Consider the following 21755-nt stretch of genomic DNA (forward strand, 5'->3'; position numbering starts at 1 on the left):
CATTTAGAAAAAATTTTACTGACATACTTGATAATGTTTCTAGTAATTTTATAAAGGTATTGTCTTTAGCTAATGGACAACCTTAGTGCTTTGGCAAATTAAACATTATTGCCTACTAGTTTTATTACTTTTTAAAATAGTAATACCTACTTTGAACAACATGGAAAAGTTAGAATTAAAAAAATTATTCTCCACAAAAATATTTTTCACTGAATATTTTGATTGTATGATTATCATAAATAATGTGTACTTTAAAATTCTAATATTCATTTTATAGCTGAACCAATAGTTTACCTGAATTCCAAAAACACTATACATTATGTTGCATTATTTGCTATTTAATGGCCACTGTTGGTAGTATCAAAAGTATTAAAATTAAGTGAACTATGTCATTTTTGTAATTTGACTGAAATGAATCGGATAATATAATCTTGGAAAAATCATTTTCTTTTTGAGACTTAGAGCTATTGGCATTAATCAGCATCTCATCCCATCAAACCAGTGAAAACATTTAATTATAGTATGGCATTAAAAATTTACTTTTTCTGCAGGCTCCATCTTTATGAATTTCAGGTGGGCTTGGCCATAGATAACTCTTTTTAATTTTTAAAAAATGTGGGTAGTATTTGCATTGGGATACCCAAATAATTTTAAAAATGTCTTGAAATAATTTTTGGCATACTGATACTTTTTTAATAAAAATAACTGACCACCACAATTTAGTGTGTAGAGAATAAATATCAATTGGCAAATAATCCTTGTAGGTTTTAGTTTGCCACTGTTAGTGAAATTCTAAAGAGTTGTGTTTTTTCCCAATATTTGTGTTTTAGGTTATCCAGTTTTCCTTAAGAGATTATGTCCAGTATTGGTATTATACACTAAGTGAGGATGAAACTTTTCTTCTTGAAATTAGGCAGACTCTTCAAAATGCACTCATTCAGTTTGCTACTAGGTAAGGTAACTGCGTTGTATTTATGCTGAAAAATTTAAATCTATTGTTTGTATCGATAGGGAAAATAAACAGGAGGGGTGATCCTTGAACAACATGGCTGTGAGAGGGCCGGCCTTTGTGCAGGCGAAAATTTGCATGTAACTTGACTCCCCTAACCTCTCAGCCTTACCAATAACAAGCAGGCAGTTAACACGTTTTGTCTATGTATTATATACTATACTTTTACAATAAAGCTAGAGAGCAGAAATGTTATTAAGAAAGTCATAAGGTAGAGAAAATACATTTACAGACTGTATAAATAAATGTATTTGAAAAAAAGCTGCATATAAGTGGGCTTGTGCAGTTTAAACCCATGTTATTCAAGGGTCTACTGTTTTAAAAGGTATAGAGTCCAATGGTGGTCAACCTGGTCCCTACTGCCCACTGGTGGGCGTTCCAGCTTTCATGGTGGGTGGTAGCGGAGCAACCAAAGTATATATAAATAAAAAGATAGATTTAACTATAGTAAGTTGTTTTATAAAGATTTCTTCTGCCAAACTTAGCGAAAATCCAACATAAAGTACTTGGTAATTATTATTATATGTTTTAACTTGCTGTAACTCTGCTTTATAAATTTTATAATGTAAAGTTACTTTCCTATTTTATAAATCACCGTTACTGTGGAACCGGTGGGCGGTTAGAAAATGTTACTACTAACAGAGATACAAAAGTGGGCTGTAGGTATAAAAAGGTTGACTACCCCTGGTATAGACTACAGATAACTGAGATTATAGAACTAGAGCCCTAGAAACCTTTAAATTACTCCTTTAAATTTAACCTTTACATTTACAGAATGTTTATTTATTTGTTTTTTATTTTTTTTGTATTTTTCTGAAGTTGGAAATGGGGAGGCAGTCAGACAGACTCTCGCATGTGCTGGACTGGGATCCACCCGGCATGCCCACCAGGGGGCGATGCTCCGCCCATCTGGGGCGTTGCTCTGTTGCGACTGGAGCCATTCTAGCGCCTGAGGCAGAGGCCATAGAGCCATCCTCAGTGCCCGGGCCAACTTTGCTCCAGTGGAGCCTTGTCTGCGGGAGGGAAAGAGAGAGACAGAGAGAAAGGAGAGGGGGAGGGGTGGAGAAGCAGATGGGCGCTTCTCCTGTGTGCCCTGGCTGGGAATTGAACCTAGGACTCCTGCACGCCAGGCCGACGCTCTACCACTGAGCCAGGGCCCAGAATGTTTATTTTGATTAAACCTATCCTCTCAGTGTCTATGTCAGTTTCTTCCCCAGGGTCCAATCATGTGATTCTTCAGAGTCACCACATCTATTCATAATTTATTTCTCCTCTGACCAAGATGCTCCATTTTATTTGAGTGTTATAGAAATTAGTTTCTTTTACCTCTGGCACATACCTAGAGGAAGAAGAAACTGAACAGCGTAAGTCAATGGAGACTATTCAGTTTATTATTTATTTATAGAAGAGAAATGTATGTTTCTACATTTTTAATCGTTTTTAATAGTTGACATACCATATTATATTATTTTTAGGTATATACCCTAGTGAGTAGACCTTATATAGCTTACTGATTGTCCCAGTAAGTCTTGTACCTGTGTGACACTATACATAATTATTAGAATATTATTGACTACATTCCCTATGCTATACCTTACATCCCCATGAATATTTTGTAACTACCGATTTGTATGTCTTAATCCCTTCACCTGTTTCACCCAGTCCCCCAACCCACCCACCCCCAATCTGGCAACTGTCAAAATGTTCTATGTCTATGAGTCTGAATCTGTTCCGTTTGTTAATTTATTTTGGGTTTTTTTTATACTCAGTAGTTGATAGCTATGTATTTATTGCTATTTGTTCATATCGTTGACCTTTTTTTCTTCTTCTTAAACATTTTGTGTAATACTAGTTTGGTGGTGATGAACCTTTTCTTCTTCTTGTCCGGGAAGCTCTTTCTCTGTCCTTCAGTTCTATTTTTTTAATTTATTTTTTAGAGATAGAGAGTCAGAGAGAGGGATAGATAGGGACAGACAGACGAGAACTGAGAGGAATGAGAAGCATCAATCATTAGTTTTTCATTGCGACACCTTAGTTGTTCATTGATTGCTTTTTCATATGTGCCTTGACATATGAGGGGCTACAGCAGACCGAGTGACCCCTTGCTCAAGCCAGTGACCTTGGGTTCAAGCTGGTGAGCTTTGCTCAAACCAGATGAGTCCACGCTCAAGCTGGCGACCTCGGGGTCTTGAACCTGGGTCCTCTGCATCCCAGTCCAACACTCTATCCACTGCGCCACCGCCTGGTCAGGCTGTCCTTCAGTTCTAAGTGATAGCTCTGATGCCTGACCTCTGGTGGCACAGTGGATGGGGCATTGACCTGCAATGCTGAGGTTGCCAGTTTGAAACCCCAGACTTGCTGGGTCAGGGAACATACGAGAAGTAACTACTATGAGTTGATGCTTCCTATTCTTCCCCTAACCACTTCTTTCTCTCTCTTCTCTCTAAAATCAGTAAGTAAAATCTTTAAAAAAATGATAGCTTTGCTGGTTAGAGAATAATCTTGGTTTAGGTCCTAGTTTTTCATCACTTTGAGTATTTCTTGCTATTCCCTCTGGCCTGCAAAGTTTCTGTTAAGGAATCAGCTGACGGTCTTATGGGAGGCCCCTTGTAGGTAATTGACTGCTTTTTTTATGACTGCTTTTAAGATTATATGCCTTTACCCTTTTATATTTTAATTATGATGTGTCATGGTGTGGTTCATCTTATTTGGGACTCTCTGCTTCTTGGACTTGTGTGTTCATTTCCGTCACCATGTTCGGGAAGTTTTCTGTCATTATTTTTTCGAATAGGTTTTCAGTTTCTTTCTCTTTCTCTTCTCCTTCCTGCACCTCCACGATTCGAATATTGGTATCTTTGAAGTTGCCCCAGATGCTCCTTCGCTATTTTTATTTGAGGGGGTTCTTTTGCTGTTCTGCTTGGGTGTTTCTTGCTTCCTTGTTTTCCAAAGCTCTGATTCGTTCCTCTGCTTCATCTACTCCACTCTTGAGCCCCTGTAATGTATTCTTCATTTCTGACTGGTTTGTTTTTATGTTTCCTATCTCTTTGTTAAAGTTCTCATGTTCATTGAACATCCTTATAATGAGTGTTTTGAACGCTGTATCTAGTGGATTGTAGTTTCTCTTTTGTTTAGTTCTTTCTCTGGAATTTTGTTCTGTTTTTTCATTTGGGACACGTTTCTTTGTCTCCTCATTTTGGCTGCCTCCCTGTGTTTCGATGTATTCAGTAGAGCTGCTATGTCTCCTGGGCTTGGGAGAGCCCCTAATTAGTATTTTTGTAGGTTCTAGTGGCACAGCCTCCCTGTTCACCGGAGCTGGGCACTCCAGGTGCACAACCTCTCACCCCCGCATGTCAGTGGGAGGGACTTCCCCCCGGGCCCATCAGCAGCAAGGACTGGCTGTGACCTTTGACCACTGTGGAGAGATTAGTTGTTTAGGGACCCACCCCACAGAGCAGGACTATAAATTACAGAATATCAACATAAAACAAAATGCTAATTTCAAGACACAACAGGGAGAAAAGGACATATTTAGAGTCTACAGTCTTGATTTTGAGCTTCAGCTCTGTTATTTTTTAAGCTATATAGCCTTGAGTGGGCAGAACACATAAATTCTTTGAATCTGGTGATCATTCATATGTACTTAACAGGTTGTTGTCATCAAATTTTAGGGAGTACTTTGTGATGATAGCACCTTATGTTACCATTAGGATAACTCTTATTAGTCGGAGTTTGGGCAAAACGATCGTTAGAGCGTTTTGCGTTCTCTGGAACCGGGCCTTGAATTAGACTGGAGTCTTAGCTGATGAACACCTATGTATTTTTATTCCTCATTCAGATAAAATATCATGACATAGGAAGAAAGCCCTGGGACATCAGTGTTATAATTCTATGTATACCATTAAGTTACAGTGTATTTAAAAGAAAATTTCTTAACTGTATGAGTAAAATAGTATGTAATACTAATACTTGTAGTAAACTTGTAGTTGTAAGGGAAGATGAGATGATGTATGAGACTTTTCATAAAGTATTTGTTAACCAATAAATGGTATTTTGAGCAAGTTACTTGACTCTGTATGTCTCAATCTCTGTATCAGTAAAGTGGGGTAATTATCCCTCAGGGTTGTATTGATTTTGTTTTGTTTTGTTTTGAGAGAGGAAGAGAGATGAGAAGAATCAACTCGTAGTTGTGGGTCTCATACATGCCTTGACCAGGGGGCTCCAGCCAAGCCATTGACCCCTTGCTTAAGCCAGTGACCTTGGGCTTTAAGCCAGCGACCTTTGAGGTCGAGCCAGCAACTGTGGGAAGATATAGATGATCTCACGTTCAAGCTGGTGACCATGCACTCAAGCTGTATGAAAGCTTGGGGTTTCGCACCCGGAACCTGTTTCCCAGGTCAGTGGGTGCTCTATCCACTGAGCCACCACTGGAACGCAGGTAGTAGTAATGTCACACCACTGAATATGTTTGGGGAGTAATTTTCTTTTTTTGTAGGCTTGATAATTCGATTTAATTTACTTTGAAATTAAAGTACTCTTCTGGTCTGTTTTACTAGTGGGAGATCTTATTATATTTCTACATAAAATGCTATACTTCAAACATAGAAGATGTGGTAGACTAATCTATTTTTTTCTTTGAGAGGAAATAAAAGCATTTTATTAAAAAGTATTGAGGCTTTTAAAATTAATATTTTTGTTTTTAAATTTTTTCTGAATATAACATAACATATTCAACAAGTTTCCTAAAACTAAAGACTAAGATGTATAATTAACTGGATAACAAGTCCAGTTGGAAATCAGGTGGTTTTCTATTTTTTTTTTTTTTTTTTTTGTATTTTTCTGAAGCTGGAAACGGGGAGAGACAGTCAGACAGACTCCCGCATGTGCCCGACCGGGATCCACCCGGCACACCCACCAGGGGCGACGCTCTGCCCACCAGGGGGCGATGCTCTGCCCCTCCGGGACGTCGCTCTGTCGCAACCAGAGCCACTCTAGCACCTGGGGCAGAGGCCAAGGAGCCATCCCCAGCGCCCGGGCCATCTTTGCTCCAATGGAGCCTTGGCTGCGGGAGGGGAAGAGAGAGACAGAGAGGAAGGAGGGGGTGGGGGTGGAGAAGCAAATGGGCGCTTCTCCTATGTGCCCTGGCCGGGAATCGAACCTGGGTCCCCCGCACGCCAGGCCGACGCTCTACCGCTGAGCCAGCCGGCCAGGGCTGGTTTTCTATTTTTTAATTTCAAAAGAATTGAAGGAGTATCTAATCAAATTGTCAACTGATATATTAGTAAAACTAAATTTTAATGACATATATTATATGATTTGGATGTTTAATTTGAAAGGAGTTTAAAAAGTCATTGTCATTGATACAGAAAAACTTCTTCCATTCCTATATACTTACTTATATGGGAAATGGCTTTGGTGGTTTTATCTAGAAAATAAAAATATAAATAAAAGTGATGTTTAGTCCTATTTTCTTTTCATTGACTACTTTTTTGTATTAGTTTCAGGTGTATAGCACAGGGGTTAGATAGTCATACTCTTCACAGGGTGTTCCCTGATCTTTCTTGTACCCACCTGGCACCAGACATAGTTATTTCAGTATTATTGACTATATTTCTGAGGCTGTACTTTAGACTAATCTTTTCTTGATGGTTAAAAATCTTGAATTGATGAAATTTTAAAAAATTTATTTGATTATCCAACCTACTGCTGTTCTTTATAGAATGCTACAAACAATTAAATTGGAGTTTTACAAGTCTACTGTGAGGTGTGAATAGTCCCAGCATGGTTAATTTTAAGATACCAGTGCACACGGAGTTAGGAAAGAGGTGTGCATTTGGCTCTCCGACCTCAGCACACAGCTGGGAGGAGGTGCAGCCATGTGAAGGGGGCAGACAGAGTTGTGACCATGAAGTAGTGAGACTTGTTTCCTTGTGTGATTTCTAATTTAGCTTTAGTAAAATAGGAATTCTCCATATCATTGTGAGGATTATGGTAGAGGATAGTAGTAAATGTAATGTAAGTTCAAGAGTGTTGTGAATAAAATTAGTTTACTTTAAATTCAGTCCTTATAACTAAACCCTTATAGGTTTTAAAAGGGAAACAAAGGTACTCTAGAGAGATGTAACATGTATTTATGAGTGAATTGAGGTTGACAGAATGGGAATTCTTTTAATGGGTTTAGGAGCAAGCTTATAATTCCGTGCCTTTAAAATTTTGCTCAAATTCCATTTCAGGTTGATGCTTTTGGTACTGTAACAGAGTAGTTTTCTCAAGAACTCTGGAAGGATCAAAACAAATAAAGGTTTATGTATTTTAAAGAGTGAATCCTTTCTTTTTTTTTAAAATTTTTTAAAAATTTTTATTTATTCATTTTAGAGAGGAGAGAGAAGGGAGAGAGAGAGACAGAGAGGGAGAGAGAGAGGAGAGACAGACAGAGAGAGAAGGTGGGGAGGAGCTGGAAGCATCAACTCCCATATGTGCCTTGACCAGGCAAGCCCAGGGTTTCGAACTGGCGACCTCAGCATTTCCAGGTCGACGCTTTATCCACTGCGCCACCACAGGTCAGGCTGAATCCTTTCTTATAGTGAGTTATGGTGGAGAAAGTTACTGTCTGGTCAGTGGTTCAAGAAAGACTTTCTTCTTTCACAGATATGCTACTGCTTTCAAAAAGGATGTCTGTGTCTCAGTTAGTTGATCAAAAAGCCCTGGAATAAAACTTTTCTCAAAATCTTCTCAAAGATGCTTGTCAAAATCTACCCAGAAAAACTTCAGATTTTACTGCACTAATGATTTTTTTTAATGCCTGATTTTTCTACATAGCAAAACCTTATATGGGGAGATGAACATATTTTTAATTTTATGTTGATTGGTCATAGTGTATTGCCCTTATTGATTACTGTATCTTAGAAAACCCTTTCCTCTATATATGTGTGTGTGTACACAGGGTGGGGCAAAAGTAGGTTTACAGTTCACATGGAAAATAATAATATTAAAAGAATAAACTTTCACGTACTTACAATTGTAAACCTATTTTTGCCCTTTTATGTGTATATATACACACACACATACACTATTTAGTAAACAATATACTGTGCCATTTTTAACTTTTAAAATAAAGTCTTAGTAGTCTTTTTTGTGAAAAAATGGTGACATCAGGAATATGTATTTGTTGTTCCTATGAGAAAATTAGTTTTTACTTTTATCATTTTGACATAAAGGACCTTTTCCAGGAATGTATTCTGCCAAGAATGTGAAGATTGCTTTAACTGTCAAATGGTCACCCACTTTTCTAGTTAAGCAAGTCTACTTGATGACTCTTGAATATACCATGCTCATTTTCTCTTTTTCTCATTCTATATCATTTCTTTCCAATTTAAATACTGCTCATCTTTAATCTTATTTTAATTATAACATTAATTAATTCTACTTTTTTTATTGGTTGATTTTAGAGAGAGAGGAAGGAAGAAAGTGACAGGGAGAAGCATTGATTTTTGTTCCACTTATTTATGCATTCGTTGGTAGATTCTTAGGTTTAAGGCATCCTTGGTAGATTCTTGTATGTGCCCTGACTGGTCATTGAACCTTCAACCTTGGTGTATCAGGACGACACTCTAACCACCTGAGCTGTAACCAGCAGGTGAACCTCTGCTTATTTCTGTGTATGGTTATGGTCAACAAAATTTAAAGCTATTTTTGGAATGGTACCAATTTTGTACTACTGTAGTAAAAATTCTTTTAACTCATATTTAGTTAGCCAGTATTCTCTATTCCCTTTGTAAGACCTACTGACTTATGCCCTAGCAATAAAGCTAGCCTATAGATCACTTTCTAGTATTTCTGTCTACTTTTGTTTACATCTTTTGAGTTTTTTTTTTTTTTTTCTATTTTTCTGAAGCTGGAAACGGGGAGAGACAGTCAGACAGACTCCCGCATGCGCCCGACCGGGATCCACCCGGCACGCCCACCAGGGGCTACGCTCTGCCCACCAGGGGGCGATGCTCTGCCCCTCCGGGGCGTCACTGTTGTGACCAGAGCCACTCTAGCGCCTGGGGCAGAGGCCAAGGAGCCATCCCCAGCGCCCTGGCCATCTTTGCTCCAATGGAGCCTCGGCTGCAGGAGGGGAAGAGAGAGACAGAGAGGAAGGAGAGGGGGAGGGGTGGAGAAGCAAATGGGCGCTTCTCCTGTGTGCCCTGGCCGGGAATCGAACCCGGGACTTCTGCACGCCAGGCCGACGCTCTACCACTGAGCCAACCGGCCAGGGCCTACATCTTTTGAGTTTTAAGCTTATCACAAGTTAGTTGTGTGATGCCTGGGCCCTGTCCCCAGATAATCTGATAAGATTGGTCTGTGGCATCAGCTGAGCGTTCATAATTTAGAGGAGAAAAATAATTTAGCATGCTCAAAAAGGAAGTTTTATTTGTTTCTGAGCCTGTGTATCCCAGTTATACTTTTAATTATAATATAATTTAATATACTCTCACAGATTAAAGAAATATGAGTATGGCAAGGTATTTCCTATGAAAACTAACCCACTCACTGAAATTTTACTCATAGCTAGTTGCTAGATAGATTTCAGTTGAGTTAGGTGTGCAAGAGACATCTATGAAATACAAGTGGAAAATCTTGAAGGACTAATCATTCAGATTTGTTCACAAATGTCTAGTTGTCATACCATGTAAAAGAAAGTGGAAACCGTAACTTTCACAGTGTGGGAAGAATTTATTCCTGACAAAGGCTAGTTTAATATCACTAAGCAAAACAGTCGCATGAAAGGTCTTAAACTTAGGTTGAAAGCTTTATACGATTTAAAATTAAAAGGAAATATATTCAAAACTCCCTCTTTTGATTGAGTATTTTGATTTACAGTATTTTGATTTACAAGTACTTACTAGTCGCCAGTTTTCCATGTACGCTGTTCATGTGTGTGTGGCTATTTAGTTAATATAATCACAGACTCAGCACTGTAAGTGTCCTTAGAGAAAACAAACCCTGGGAAGTGATGTGACTTGCTGAAATTTCACAGCTAATGAAATGGTGAATTTTACTTGAATTAAGGACACATGTATATGCTAGTCCAATGCTTGTTACAGAAGTACTTGGTTGATTTGTGTGTGTGTCTGATAATAAGCTGTGCACTGCTTATAATAGATGGAACCAGTGAAGCAATTTATATAGTCACCATGGCATCCCACATATATGGGACATTCGCTGCCCCCTTTTAGGCATTAGTATTAAGTATGGTAGCTTGGTGGTTTAGAGGCAAAAAAAAAAAAAAAAAAAGCTTCGGAGTTTATGTACTATTGCAGAACTTGAAGGCGTAAAGGAGTAACTGTTGTATGTGTCTTATGTGACTATTTTCCAAGCACCTGTTAGCAATAGTCTGACCCTGAAAGAAGAATCAGTAAATCACTATATATTGAGTGTCTCCCAGTGTTTAACATATTGGTTAGCCACTGGGAGGGAAGTGAACACAGTAGGAAAAACAAAGTTCCTAACTTCCTGAGATTTTTATCTCAGACATTGAATTTACTTCTGGCAATTGAGTTCTTTAACTGCAAGTTGTAAGTGCTATAAAAAGTGAAAAATTTGGTGCTATGAGAATATATAACCGGAAATGTAGACCTAGTCTGCAGGAATAAGGTGGTGGGAAAGGGTCAGTAACAGCTGAGTGTGGAATTGACCTTTTAGATGAATACTAAAGTTAAGTGGGAATTGTCAAGTGGATGTGGGGGAGAGAATGGAAATTTGTGGAGGGTGGGCAGTGAGCAATAAATAGTCTGTCCAGAGACACTGCGATAAAAGGCATATTCGAGTTGGAGAAATAGAAGAAGAGCCTGTGAGTGAGTGTGCAGGAGAAGGGAGGGAAGGTGGAATGGATGACGAGACGGTAGTGTCCCGGATATGCACGATTTTAGAGAAAGTATCTACTCAGACCTAAGATCAACGGAGAGTTATTGAAAGATTTTTAAAGCTTTTATTTTGTACTATCACATTTGTATTTTTAAATGCTTATTTACTGATTTTTAGAGTGAGAAGAGAGAGAAACATTGGTTTGTTTTTCCACTTATTTATGCATTTATTGGTTGATTCTTGTATGTGCCCTGACCCCACATCCTTGGCTTATCAGGATGACACTGTAACCAACTGAGCTGCCCAGGCAGGGCTTCACATTTGTATTTTTAAAAAGATCTTGGTGGCTGATTTATGGAAAACAGAATGGAGGGGAAACAAGGATGGATGTGGGAGACCAACTAAAAGTCAAGGAATGAGGGTCCTGGGGCTAGAGAGGGAGACATGTGAGGTCATGGTCAGAGGGTACACATGGTAGTTCGGCTTCTGCTTTTATGCTTAAATGACAACTTCACTGCTTATTTGCATTCCTAATTAACCTTCATAATTCTTGCACCCATTCTGTCGTATATGTAGCTTCAGGGCTCTAGAGTATTATATTTTCAGGGTAGGGTTGAATACATCACTTGATCATATAGAACATATGTTCTTATTTTAAAATTCAAATAAGAAAGCTTTAAGTAATAATAAAATAAAAGTGTAGGTAATAGGATTCATTGTGTAATAATCCCTGTGTTTTGTATTTGTTTTTTTTTTAGAATGGAAATGGAGGAATGAGTATATTAAAGTGAAAAAGAGATTTGATTGTAGGCATAACTTTAGAATAATTGATATTAAGAATTCTATTAACTACATGCAGATCAGTAGAAGGAAGTATGGTGGTTATATAAATTGATTTTTAAAATTGATTTATATTCACATTCCATTACATATTTATCATACCCCATAATTTTAGTAAGTACTGCACTTTTATCAAAATATTTTCAAATTTTGTTAATATAAATACTACTAGAAATTGATAGAAGATATTTTCTTAAATTTTAAATGGAAATGATGTGCTATTGTTCTCATCTTTCTAACCTAGAAGAATTCCTTTCAGTTGAGATTTGCATGTATCCAGTGGGACCGAGTCAGGAAGAGGAAGAATAGTGACCCTGGGTGGAGATATACAATACTGTGTCCCTGGCTTCCCCACTGCTACATATTTGTGTGTTGAAAGTAGAAATCTGCATTTAAAGTAACTTTTGTATATTTGCATTGCTCTTTAATTTTCACTAATTTTAAATGTCATTATATTATCTATAGTGAATGGTTATAGAAGTGAGTAAATTTTATTTTGTTGGAAATTTTCAATGTTAAAAAAAGCATTGTACCATGAAACAGAACAGATCAAACTTGAACAATTAGGTATTCTGCTTTCTTCTAAATTTGGTAGAAGGAACCTTTTATGTATTAAATGAACTAATGTAATGGCTCATGCCAAGTAAATTACTATATGTTTCTATAAAATTTTCTGTATGATTTTGTACAAATATTCATGTTAAAGTTTTTTGAAAGATCCTTATATAGATTGTGCATGTTTTCTTTTTAAATAAAAAAGAGATTATAGAGACTGCTAGGTTTAAGTTTTTATTTTACTTTTTATGTTGAGGCTGAACATTGTTACCAAGTTTAATGTATGCTTGTATGCTTGGCTTTTTCATTCTAAATAATGTTAACCCTCCTCAGATCCCTGAGTTTAGGCTACCCTTTAATGTTGATTTGTTTTTGTGTTTATGTACTTATAATTTACTCTTTCTTTCCAAGCATATACAAAATCATAGTTGTATAATTTAAAAAAAAATCAGTACATGAGTGTTAACTTATGTTTTTATTTGAAAACAGCCATCTGTTATACTCCTCAATGCCATCACCCTTTGAAGGCTTTCTCTCAAACAGTGACAGTGGAATCAAGTTAATTTCTTCACTAGTATCTTTATTATACATGTGTGGGTAATTAACATAATGAATTATGTACTGTTTTTTGGCTCCTCTCCTCCCAGTATCTTCATGAATAGACTCTTTGTTTTCTATCTACTTGGTATATTTCTAAAAGAGTAATTAATTTTAGTGCTAATTTAAGGAAAACAGCATTAAAAATATGATTTAATCCAAGGAGAGGTGTAAACTGTTTTTGATTTATCTGTTGTTTTTCTTATCTGTTTTGCTGGTGTACTAAATTAGCTTTTGAGATAAGAGTACTACGTAATGTAATACAATTAGTAATCACTTTTTTCATGGCCGAGTGTGGCCACGTTCTTGAAACTATTTCTATGTGACTTTTGAGTGCACAGATTTTTAAGTGCTAGTATATGCAAACAGAAACCAGGTTTATACCAAAGGAATTTAGTTTAGAACTTGGCCTGTATAACTAAAAATAAGAATATGGAGAATTCAGAAAGGGTTGAAAAAGAACCAAGAAATAGCTCAAATGCTCTTTCAAAAGCAAGTGATAATGTTCTGAATTTCTGATGTATCCTTATGTCTGGGGTGAGAAATTACATGATATACCTGTTTTTAGACTCATTTCAGATTTAACTGGAAAAAAATATTATTTTTTATTTAACCTTGAAGCTTTGGTACATAAAATACTTAATATTGCTTAAAGTCTTAGTCAAATAGATTTGATACACCTTGGGTCGGAAAGAGAGTGCTAAGATATAGTAGTAATTAAATTAACAAAACCTCAGTATGGATAAATTCAGTCTCTGATAATCATGTTGTCTTTTAGTAGTCATTAAATGGATTTATATTTTTTGATTAAGCATTTTTATAATGCTTTTATTTAATCTGTTTCTTATAAGGTCAAAAGAAATAGACTGGCAACCTTATTTTACTACACGCATTGTAGATGATTTTGGCACACACCTACGAGTATTTAGAAAGGCTCAACAGAAGATAACCGAGAAGGATGATCAAGTAATAGGTAATATCTTTATTTCTGAAATTTATGATTTTAAAATGTTTTTTATTGTCATTTGGTATATCTTGAATTGTTCCTCTCTTTGTGCAGGTACAGCGGAAGAGTTTGTAGATACCTTCTTTGAAGTTGAAGTTGAAATGGAGAAGGACGTTTGCCGTGATCTAGTGTGCACTTCTCCCAAAGATGAAGAAGGTTTGGTTTTCAGTTCCACTCCTCTGAGAACAGAAACTGTTCAGATGGTCAGAGACCAGTTAGCGGAGCCAGTGAGCAAGTACAGGGTGAATTCTTGTTCCAGGGCAGGTGGCACAGTGAAGATACTACTGCGATTCACTTTATTTTATTTTTTCATTCTTAAAAGTAGTTTCCAATTTTGTTTTGTTTTGTTTTAAAGATCATTTTTAAAATTTGAAGATGTTAATTAAAGATTACCTCTCTTGTAATCTTGTAATATAGCAAGCATAAATATTCTGTAATTGTAAATTTACGTTTTTGATCATAGTAATTTTATCTTTATCTTGAATTTATTATTTCTACTTCAGGAATACATTTGTTACCCTAAAGTAGAAGCGAATGTTCACAATGATTTCAAATACAATTTACAGAGATGAATGAACTTGTCTCCTTTGTGGGAGGTTAGACCAGGTGATTTAGCTGAGGTGCTTGTTTTTCCTCATTTTGCAACAGCTAAGAGTCTCCTACTTGGCACGTGTTTTGATGAGCAGTATCAGCTATGTGACTTTATTCCCATGAGGTATCAGCATATGAACAACTACAGAAAAGCGTTTTTTGTTGTGGAAATTGTTTTTTTTAACTTTTATAATGTGTTTAACATTTTACTTCTTTACTTTGCCTTTTCTATCCTCTTTTATTTTTAAACTTACTGTGTAGTTTAGTTTTTCATTGCCATTTTATTACTGATAGGAGATAATGAAATGTAAGAAATGGAAGTTCCTTCTTGAAAGGAGAAGTACAGGTATATTTTTAAATGTGCAAATGCTTTTTAGGTATGCATACATAATTACCATGGTCCAGTGCAGAATACATGGTACAACTAAAGTTGTTTAGGGGTTACTTTTTCAATTGAAGTTTCTCAGTGATTCAAAAAGTGGGGTGTAACTGAGCAGAATAAAAAAAATCAGTTTGATTAATGAGTAGTTACTATTTGGAGAAGAAGGAAATTTTTAATGAATACTGATATATACTAATTAATTACTTAAATAATAAGCCAGTATAATCAGAAAACTGCTTATTTCTGTCTTTAATTATGAGTTTTATATCAAGAATAGGTGGAAATTTTGTATTTTATAATGTTATTATAGCTACCTTTTTTATTTCTAGGATTCCTAAGGGATTTGTGTGAGGTCTTACTATATTTATTGCTACCTCCTGGAGATTTCCAGAACAAGATCATGCGATACTTTGTCAGGGTAAGCTTAAACTCATACCAAATGAATGGATTTACAGAAACTTAGAATAGTACTTCTCAAAAGTTTTGGTCTCAGCACCTTTTAACATTCTTTTAAAAATTATTAAGATCCTTGGAAAGTTTCTATGTGACTATTGTCAGTATTTATTGTATTATAAATGAAAATTGAGAAAATTTGATATGTAAGCAAACACAAACACATTTCATTAGTTGAGTGATATTATCACACCTTGTTTTTTTTAAAAAATTAATGTATGCTGTCTCCCTTGATCTCCCAGAGATCCCTTGACAACACTTTGAGAATGGCCTGTCCTAGAGTTAGGTATTAGATTTTGGATTTTTCCAAGATCTTTTCAATGTTCTTTTAATACTGCTTTACCTATAAATTAGGCTAATTAAAATAATGCTTCTGGTTAGAAACTTAAAAAAAACTAGGTTGCTAAGATTTTGCTTCTTGTAATTAGAGAATTAACAAGTCAGATGAGAACAGCAGTCATGGATTTTTTATTCTCTAGCTATAAACATTTGGAGTAAAATTCTGTATAAAGGAATAATTTTTTGGCTTTGGCTACTAGTTATGATTGAAAAATGCTAGCTACATAAGCCCTTACGTGGTTGAATGGGTAAAATAAAAAATTTTAATTTTTCTAAAAAATGAAAGCTTATGATCTTTTTAATCTGCCGTCCTACAAAATGAGATTCCAGTTCCTGAGGTGTGCTTTTATACTTGTATGATGTTATTTAAGTAATACCATTCAATTTTCTAATACCTACCTAACTTGAGTTCAGGTAGGATAACGGTACTTTGAAGTAAGTAGAAAATACTTGGTTTTGATGGGAAAAGTCTTATATATATATTGTTAAGACTAATTATTTGGGCTAGTCATTTTCCAGGGCGGTAAATACCTGGCATGTATATAATTAGATTCACCTTTACCACTAAATACCTGGCATGTATATCATTAGATTTACCTTTACCACTAAATACCTGGCATGTATATCATTAGATTCACCTTTACCACTAAAGGACAATGTAGTGTATCCATTGTAGCACTTGTTTATGCTGAGTATCTATTTGACATCAGAATGTTTGTCCACCTGGGACTGTAGGCAGTGTCTTAGTAGTGTTTCACATGCTGGCTATCTTTTCCTTCTTAAAACTGTCTTTTTTGGGTTCCATGTGTTGTTCTTTACTGACTTTTCTCCTTATTTGGTTGTCTTTTTAGTCACCTTTATATGCTTTAACTCATCTTCTACCTAACTTTTAACTAAGTTCTTCCAGTCTGGGTCTTCTTGGTCATCCGTCCTTCTCAGGCTTTAACCAGCATCAAATGCTAATATCTTCCAGATTGATATCTTTCGTCTGGGCTCTCCTGCTGAGCTCCAGACTGCTCTGACGCTGCTCTGAAATCACCATTGGCTTAGAGCCCTTTAAACTTTCAGTGCCCCAGATGGAAATCCTATTCTTGTCTCCATGCCCTTTCTGCCTTTCAGTCTTTTCTCCATCCCCGTAAATAGTATGACCATCCAGCAAAGCTTTCAAATTTCTAGTCCTTTCAGAAGCTCACAAGGCCTCTGTGATGGGGCTTTGTGTACCTTTCTGACCTTCATGCTGGAAAGTCACTGTATTCCAATCACATTGGCTTTTTTCCTCCCGAAGTGCCATTTTCTCCCCACCATAGGGCTTTCTCATACTCTTTTTTCCCCCCTCTACTCAGAATGATTTTCCTTATTCTCTTGACTAAACTGTATTCATCCCTCATAACACATTTCCTCAGAAATACCTCCCCTGACCACATAATTTAAAGCCCCCTCATAACTGTTACTGTAGGTCATGACCCAGTTGATTTTCTTTATAACATTTACCATGTTTTACAATGTGAATCAGATTGTTATGTTTACTCACTTAATGCATCTTCCCTCTGTAAAGACGGGCCATATATCTGTATTTATCATTATTACATACTTGTTGGTTGTCACAGTAGCTGGCACATAGCAGATACCCAATGAGAAAATCAGTTTTGATGCAGGAGGAGACAGTTTGCCTTCCTTGCTGGCTGTGGTGCACTTGTTACTGCAGCTCCCTGAAGATTAGCTGACTCTTAGGATCTGTCAGTGAAGATCTGCCTTGTTATATGAGGTTATATTCAATAGTTCAAAATGAGCAGGATTGTTTAAAGAGCAACTGGGTTTTGCTATAGATTGTTCTTTTAGATCAATATTTCATTTCTTTTTGGTAGAATCTGAATATAATTATATAACACTGTATTCTTTTTCCTTTTAATTTGATACGTTTTAATCAATTTTCTTTTCTTGGTAATTAAATCCAAGTTTTTCCCAAAGACTGGTTAAGATTAAATAATAGATTAAAGATGACTTCTTTCCTTTGTGTGGATCCTTTGCCTCACTAGAACTATGTGGGAATTGTTGAGTCATATGGTTACATCTTGACTAACCAAATTGTTTTGAGGCAAATTAGAAGACCAAAGTAGTTTTCTAAAACAAATCGACTAATTGCATTAACTAATGAGAAGCATTAAATTTGTTTAAAATTCCTTCCCATGTATTTTTTTTAATCATTTTGAAAAGAAACTTTAAAAGAAGTTTTTTGTTTATCAATTTTCTCCTTACAAAGTATGTTTTAAGATCTGAGTATATGGACCAGAGACAATTTGAAGGAAGAAATTAATTTTTAAGAAGTTAGAGACCAAAGCTAACATTGAAAGAATAAACAATTCTTTCTAAATTGAGACTGTAAGATGTTGCAAGACACTTCAGGAAGTTATTAGAGCCTTTATTAGTGCCATTTGAAATTATTAATTCATCATGGTTTAACAGTTGTCAGAGACCTGTATAGCTTACAGAGTAGAATTTATAATTCTCTAAAGGAAGATGAAGTGAAGGCAGGCTGCCTTCGATGAACTTATTTTATAAAATGGCCCAGATAAATTAGAGATCTGGAAACAAGGAATAGATAAATAATTCTTTTACTTAGAAAAGAGAAACATCCTATTAAGCTCATAGCTATTTAGCTTTTCTATTCTTAAAAAAATTGAGTTTTATAAATTTACATATTACAGTCATGAAGAAGTAAAGATGAAATACAGGTGAAAATATATTAATAGGATAAGCACTAAATACTTAGTTTCATTATTTCCATTCATTTCATATTTATCTAATGCCTGCCATGTTTAAACAATGACGTAGAGAAGATAGAGTAAATAATAGGAAGATACTTAAACGAATAGAACAACTGACTAGTCTCACTCATATACCAAAGGTTCCTAGAGAGTTGTAGTGTATTAGAGAAGTAGAAGATATAGAATTACATAGGGAATAGTAAGGATAAATGCCATAAATATAGGGAATATGGGTATTTTAAATATACGAGTAAAAATATATAAAAATTTGAGCTGGAATGGTCAGGGTTTATTTAATTGGAGAATTGACTTTGTAGTCAGTCCTTGAAGGAAGGGGAGAATAGGTAGGAGCATAAACAGCTGGGAAGAATGGGAAGGTATATTCTAGAGCAGTGGTTTACAACCTTTTTACACTTGGGAACCAGTGAAAATAGAATTACTTGAGGGACCGCAAAGGCAGAAATCACCCTTAGTATAAGCAAATTTGACTAAGATCATTGGGTCTATAATCTTTATACAACATCAGGGTGGTTAACTCTTTCATGGACTAGCATGAAATTTCTGGCAGATAGGTCTGCAGACCCCTGGTTGAAAATCACTGTTCTAGAGAATATAGAATAATTGTATTAATATATTATTATTTTATTTTAAATTTCTATTAGGGAAAATTTCAGACAAGTATAGGAAAATGCTATAAAAGATATTTATGAACCAACTACTCATATTTAATCAGTGTTAATATTTTACTGTAGGCTCTGGCTGGTTGGCTCATTAATAGAGCATCTGCCCAGCATGTGGATGTTCTGGGTTTGATTCCCATTTAGGGCACACAGAAGCTCCCATCTACTTCTCCATCCTTCCCCTCTTGCTTCTCTCTCTCTCTCTCTCTCTCTCTCTTCTCCTGCAGCCATGGCTCATTTGGAGCGAGTTGGCCCTAGGGTGCTGAGGACGGCTCCATGGCCTCTGCCTCAGGCACTAAGAAGTTGCTGAACAATAGAGCAACATCCCAGATGGGCAGAGCATCACCCCCTAGTGGGCTTGCTGGGTGGATCCCAGTCAGGGTGCATGCGGAAGTCTGTCTCTGCCTCCCCTCCTCTCACTAAATAAAAGAAAATATATATTAAAGAATATATCTATTTTACTGTAGTTGCTCAATTCCTCTCTCGGTGGTAACTTCTATTCTAAAATTAATGTGTATCTTTTTCTTTTCTTCTTTGTTTTTATACTCTTAATATAAATAAATCTATAATTATTTATACTGCCGTATTTTGCCAATTTTTGACAGAAATACTAATATACTAGAGATATCTTCTTTTCTTTGCTCCATTCAACTCTAGGTGGTGTTGGGGAGATGTGTTCACGTTGATATAGGCAGCTTCATCTCTACTACTTAATTTATTTTAACTGTGGTATACTAGCTCATCTGTTTATAAACATGTTGGTTATCATGTTTTATTTTTATGTGTATTGTACTTTACCTAAGTAATAGCATTGTGTTAGAGAATTTATATTATGCTCTTAATTTAAGAAGTATATTAGATTAAAATTTTTATTTTTTTATTTTTTAGGAAATCCTTGCACGAGGAATTCTTCTTCCATTAATAAATCAACTCAGTGATCCTGATTATATTAATCAATATATCATATGGATGGTATGTACTTTTTATTTTAATTGAATTAATTGGGGTGACATTGGTTAATAAAATTATACAGTTTCAGGTTGTACTTTCTAAATTACAGCTCTTTAAAATAGTTTTTAAAAATGTAGCAATAGTATTTGGAGGTTAGGATCATTAGGCAACAATTTATTAAAGTAATTTTAAAAAATGTATCTGAAGGTAATTTTTATATTTCCACTATCTATACTAACATATTGAATGTATTAGCTAAATTCTCTTTAAGAAGTGTGTTGATAAGCCTGACTGATGGTGGCATAATGGATAGAGTGTCAACCCAGAATGCTAAGGTTGCTGGTTTGGAATCTGTGGTCACTGGTTCAATCCTGGGGCTGCCGGCTTGAGTTTGGGGTCACACGCATAAGCACAGGGTTGCTAGCTCGAGCCTGAGGTCACTAGCTTTAGCCTGAGGTTGCTGGCCTGAGCTCCAGGTTTCTGGTTTGACCCCTGAGATTGCTGGCTTGAGCCTGAAATTGCTGGTTTGATCCACTGGTCAAGGCACATGTGAGAAGCAATCAATGCACACCTAAGTGGAACAATAAGTTGATGCTTCTCTCCCTGATTGTCTCTCTTTTTCTCTCTCTCAATCTTTGCAATTTGGTTGCTGTTACTATTTATTTAAATTTAAAAAGATATTTTACTGCCCGTGTCTAGAGATGATTAGTATTCTTTAAAGTTAGATCCTTTCTTGGAGGTCACAGAACTTGATTCTTCTTTTCTTTGTCAACTTTTATAGAGTATAGGCCCTACCAAGAGCTTAAAAAATATGCGTGCCCATGTAATTAAAAAGTTTTAAGAATGTATTGTATTCCCTTTGGCTAGGAATAGTGCTGTTTATTCTTAAAGTGGTAATCAGGTTTGCAACATTTAAGGCCACTGATGGTAACACTGCTTATAATACTAAAAAATTGCAAGCAATTTAAGTGTCTCACATAGAGGATTAGTTTGATAAATTATGTGTAGTGATACAATGGAGTAATATGCATCCATTAAAAAATGATGGTAGTATATTCCAAGTCTGCTACAGTTTCATAGCTCCTCTTACTGCTTTACTTGGTTTAAATTTTACTGGGGTTCATAATGGTTATTCTCTGCACAACCTCCTCAACCACCTTTTCTCTCTCTCACTGTATTGGTGAAAGCACACTCTGGTTAAGTCCAACTTAACCTGTCCGTCTACTCTATTCCTATTCTTAAACGTGTGACTAGAGAAAAAGTAATAGATGTTCATATCATCACAGTGATTGTTCAGTTTAGGTCAGAGAATTCCACTCTTCTGTTTAAAATCCTCCAGTAACTTTCATTTCACTTCGAATGACCATGAGGGCATTTCATGTACCTTACCGGTCTGCCTCCGTCACCACCAGTCTCATTTACCTACTCTGTTTATGGTGTGTGACCCAGGGGAATTTAAGGACAGAGATTTCCATTTTGATTTGTAGTACATAGGGGATGTTACATTGGAGACACTCAATATTCTGTTTTTCCTTAATAAGAGAGTCACCCTCCTACCTGTTATTTAACTTATTTTTCAGATCCGTGATTCTAATTGCAACTATGAGGCCTTTATGAACATTATTAAATTGAGTGACAATATTGGAGAGCTAGAAGCAGTCAGAGATAAGGCAGTAGAAGAATTACAGTATCTTCGATCTCTAGATACAGCTGGTGATGGTAAGTACTTTATGTAAAAGAA

The 21755-nt window shown here is 36.0% G+C and overlaps 1 protein-coding gene across 5 annotated transcripts in view; it reads left to right on the top strand.

Moving 5' to 3' along the window:
• The window catches only part of SNX13 (sorting nexin 13), a 116282-nt gene that overhangs the window by 46094 nt on the left and 48433 nt on the right, over nt 1-21755 (top strand). For all 5 annotated transcript variants that reach the window (XM_066354128.1, XM_066354129.1, XM_066354130.1 and 2 more), the window contains 6 exons: nt 831-952; nt 13699-13820; nt 13908-14009; nt 15156-15244; nt 19952-20035; nt 21595-21733. In XM_066354128.1, the coding sequence (XP_066210225.1) occupies nt 831-952; nt 13699-13820; nt 13908-14009; nt 15156-15244; nt 19952-20035; nt 21595-21733 (658 nt within the window). The remainder of the gene's footprint in view (nt 1-830; nt 953-13698; nt 13821-13907; nt 14010-15155; nt 15245-19951; nt 20036-21594; nt 21734-21755) is intronic.

Source organism: Saccopteryx leptura, chromosome 12 (genome assembly GCF_036850995.1).
Source record: "Saccopteryx leptura isolate mSacLep1 chromosome 12, mSacLep1_pri_phased_curated, whole genome shotgun sequence".
In the NCBI taxonomy this organism is placed as follows: domain Eukaryota; kingdom Metazoa; phylum Chordata; class Mammalia; order Chiroptera; family Emballonuridae; genus Saccopteryx; species Saccopteryx leptura.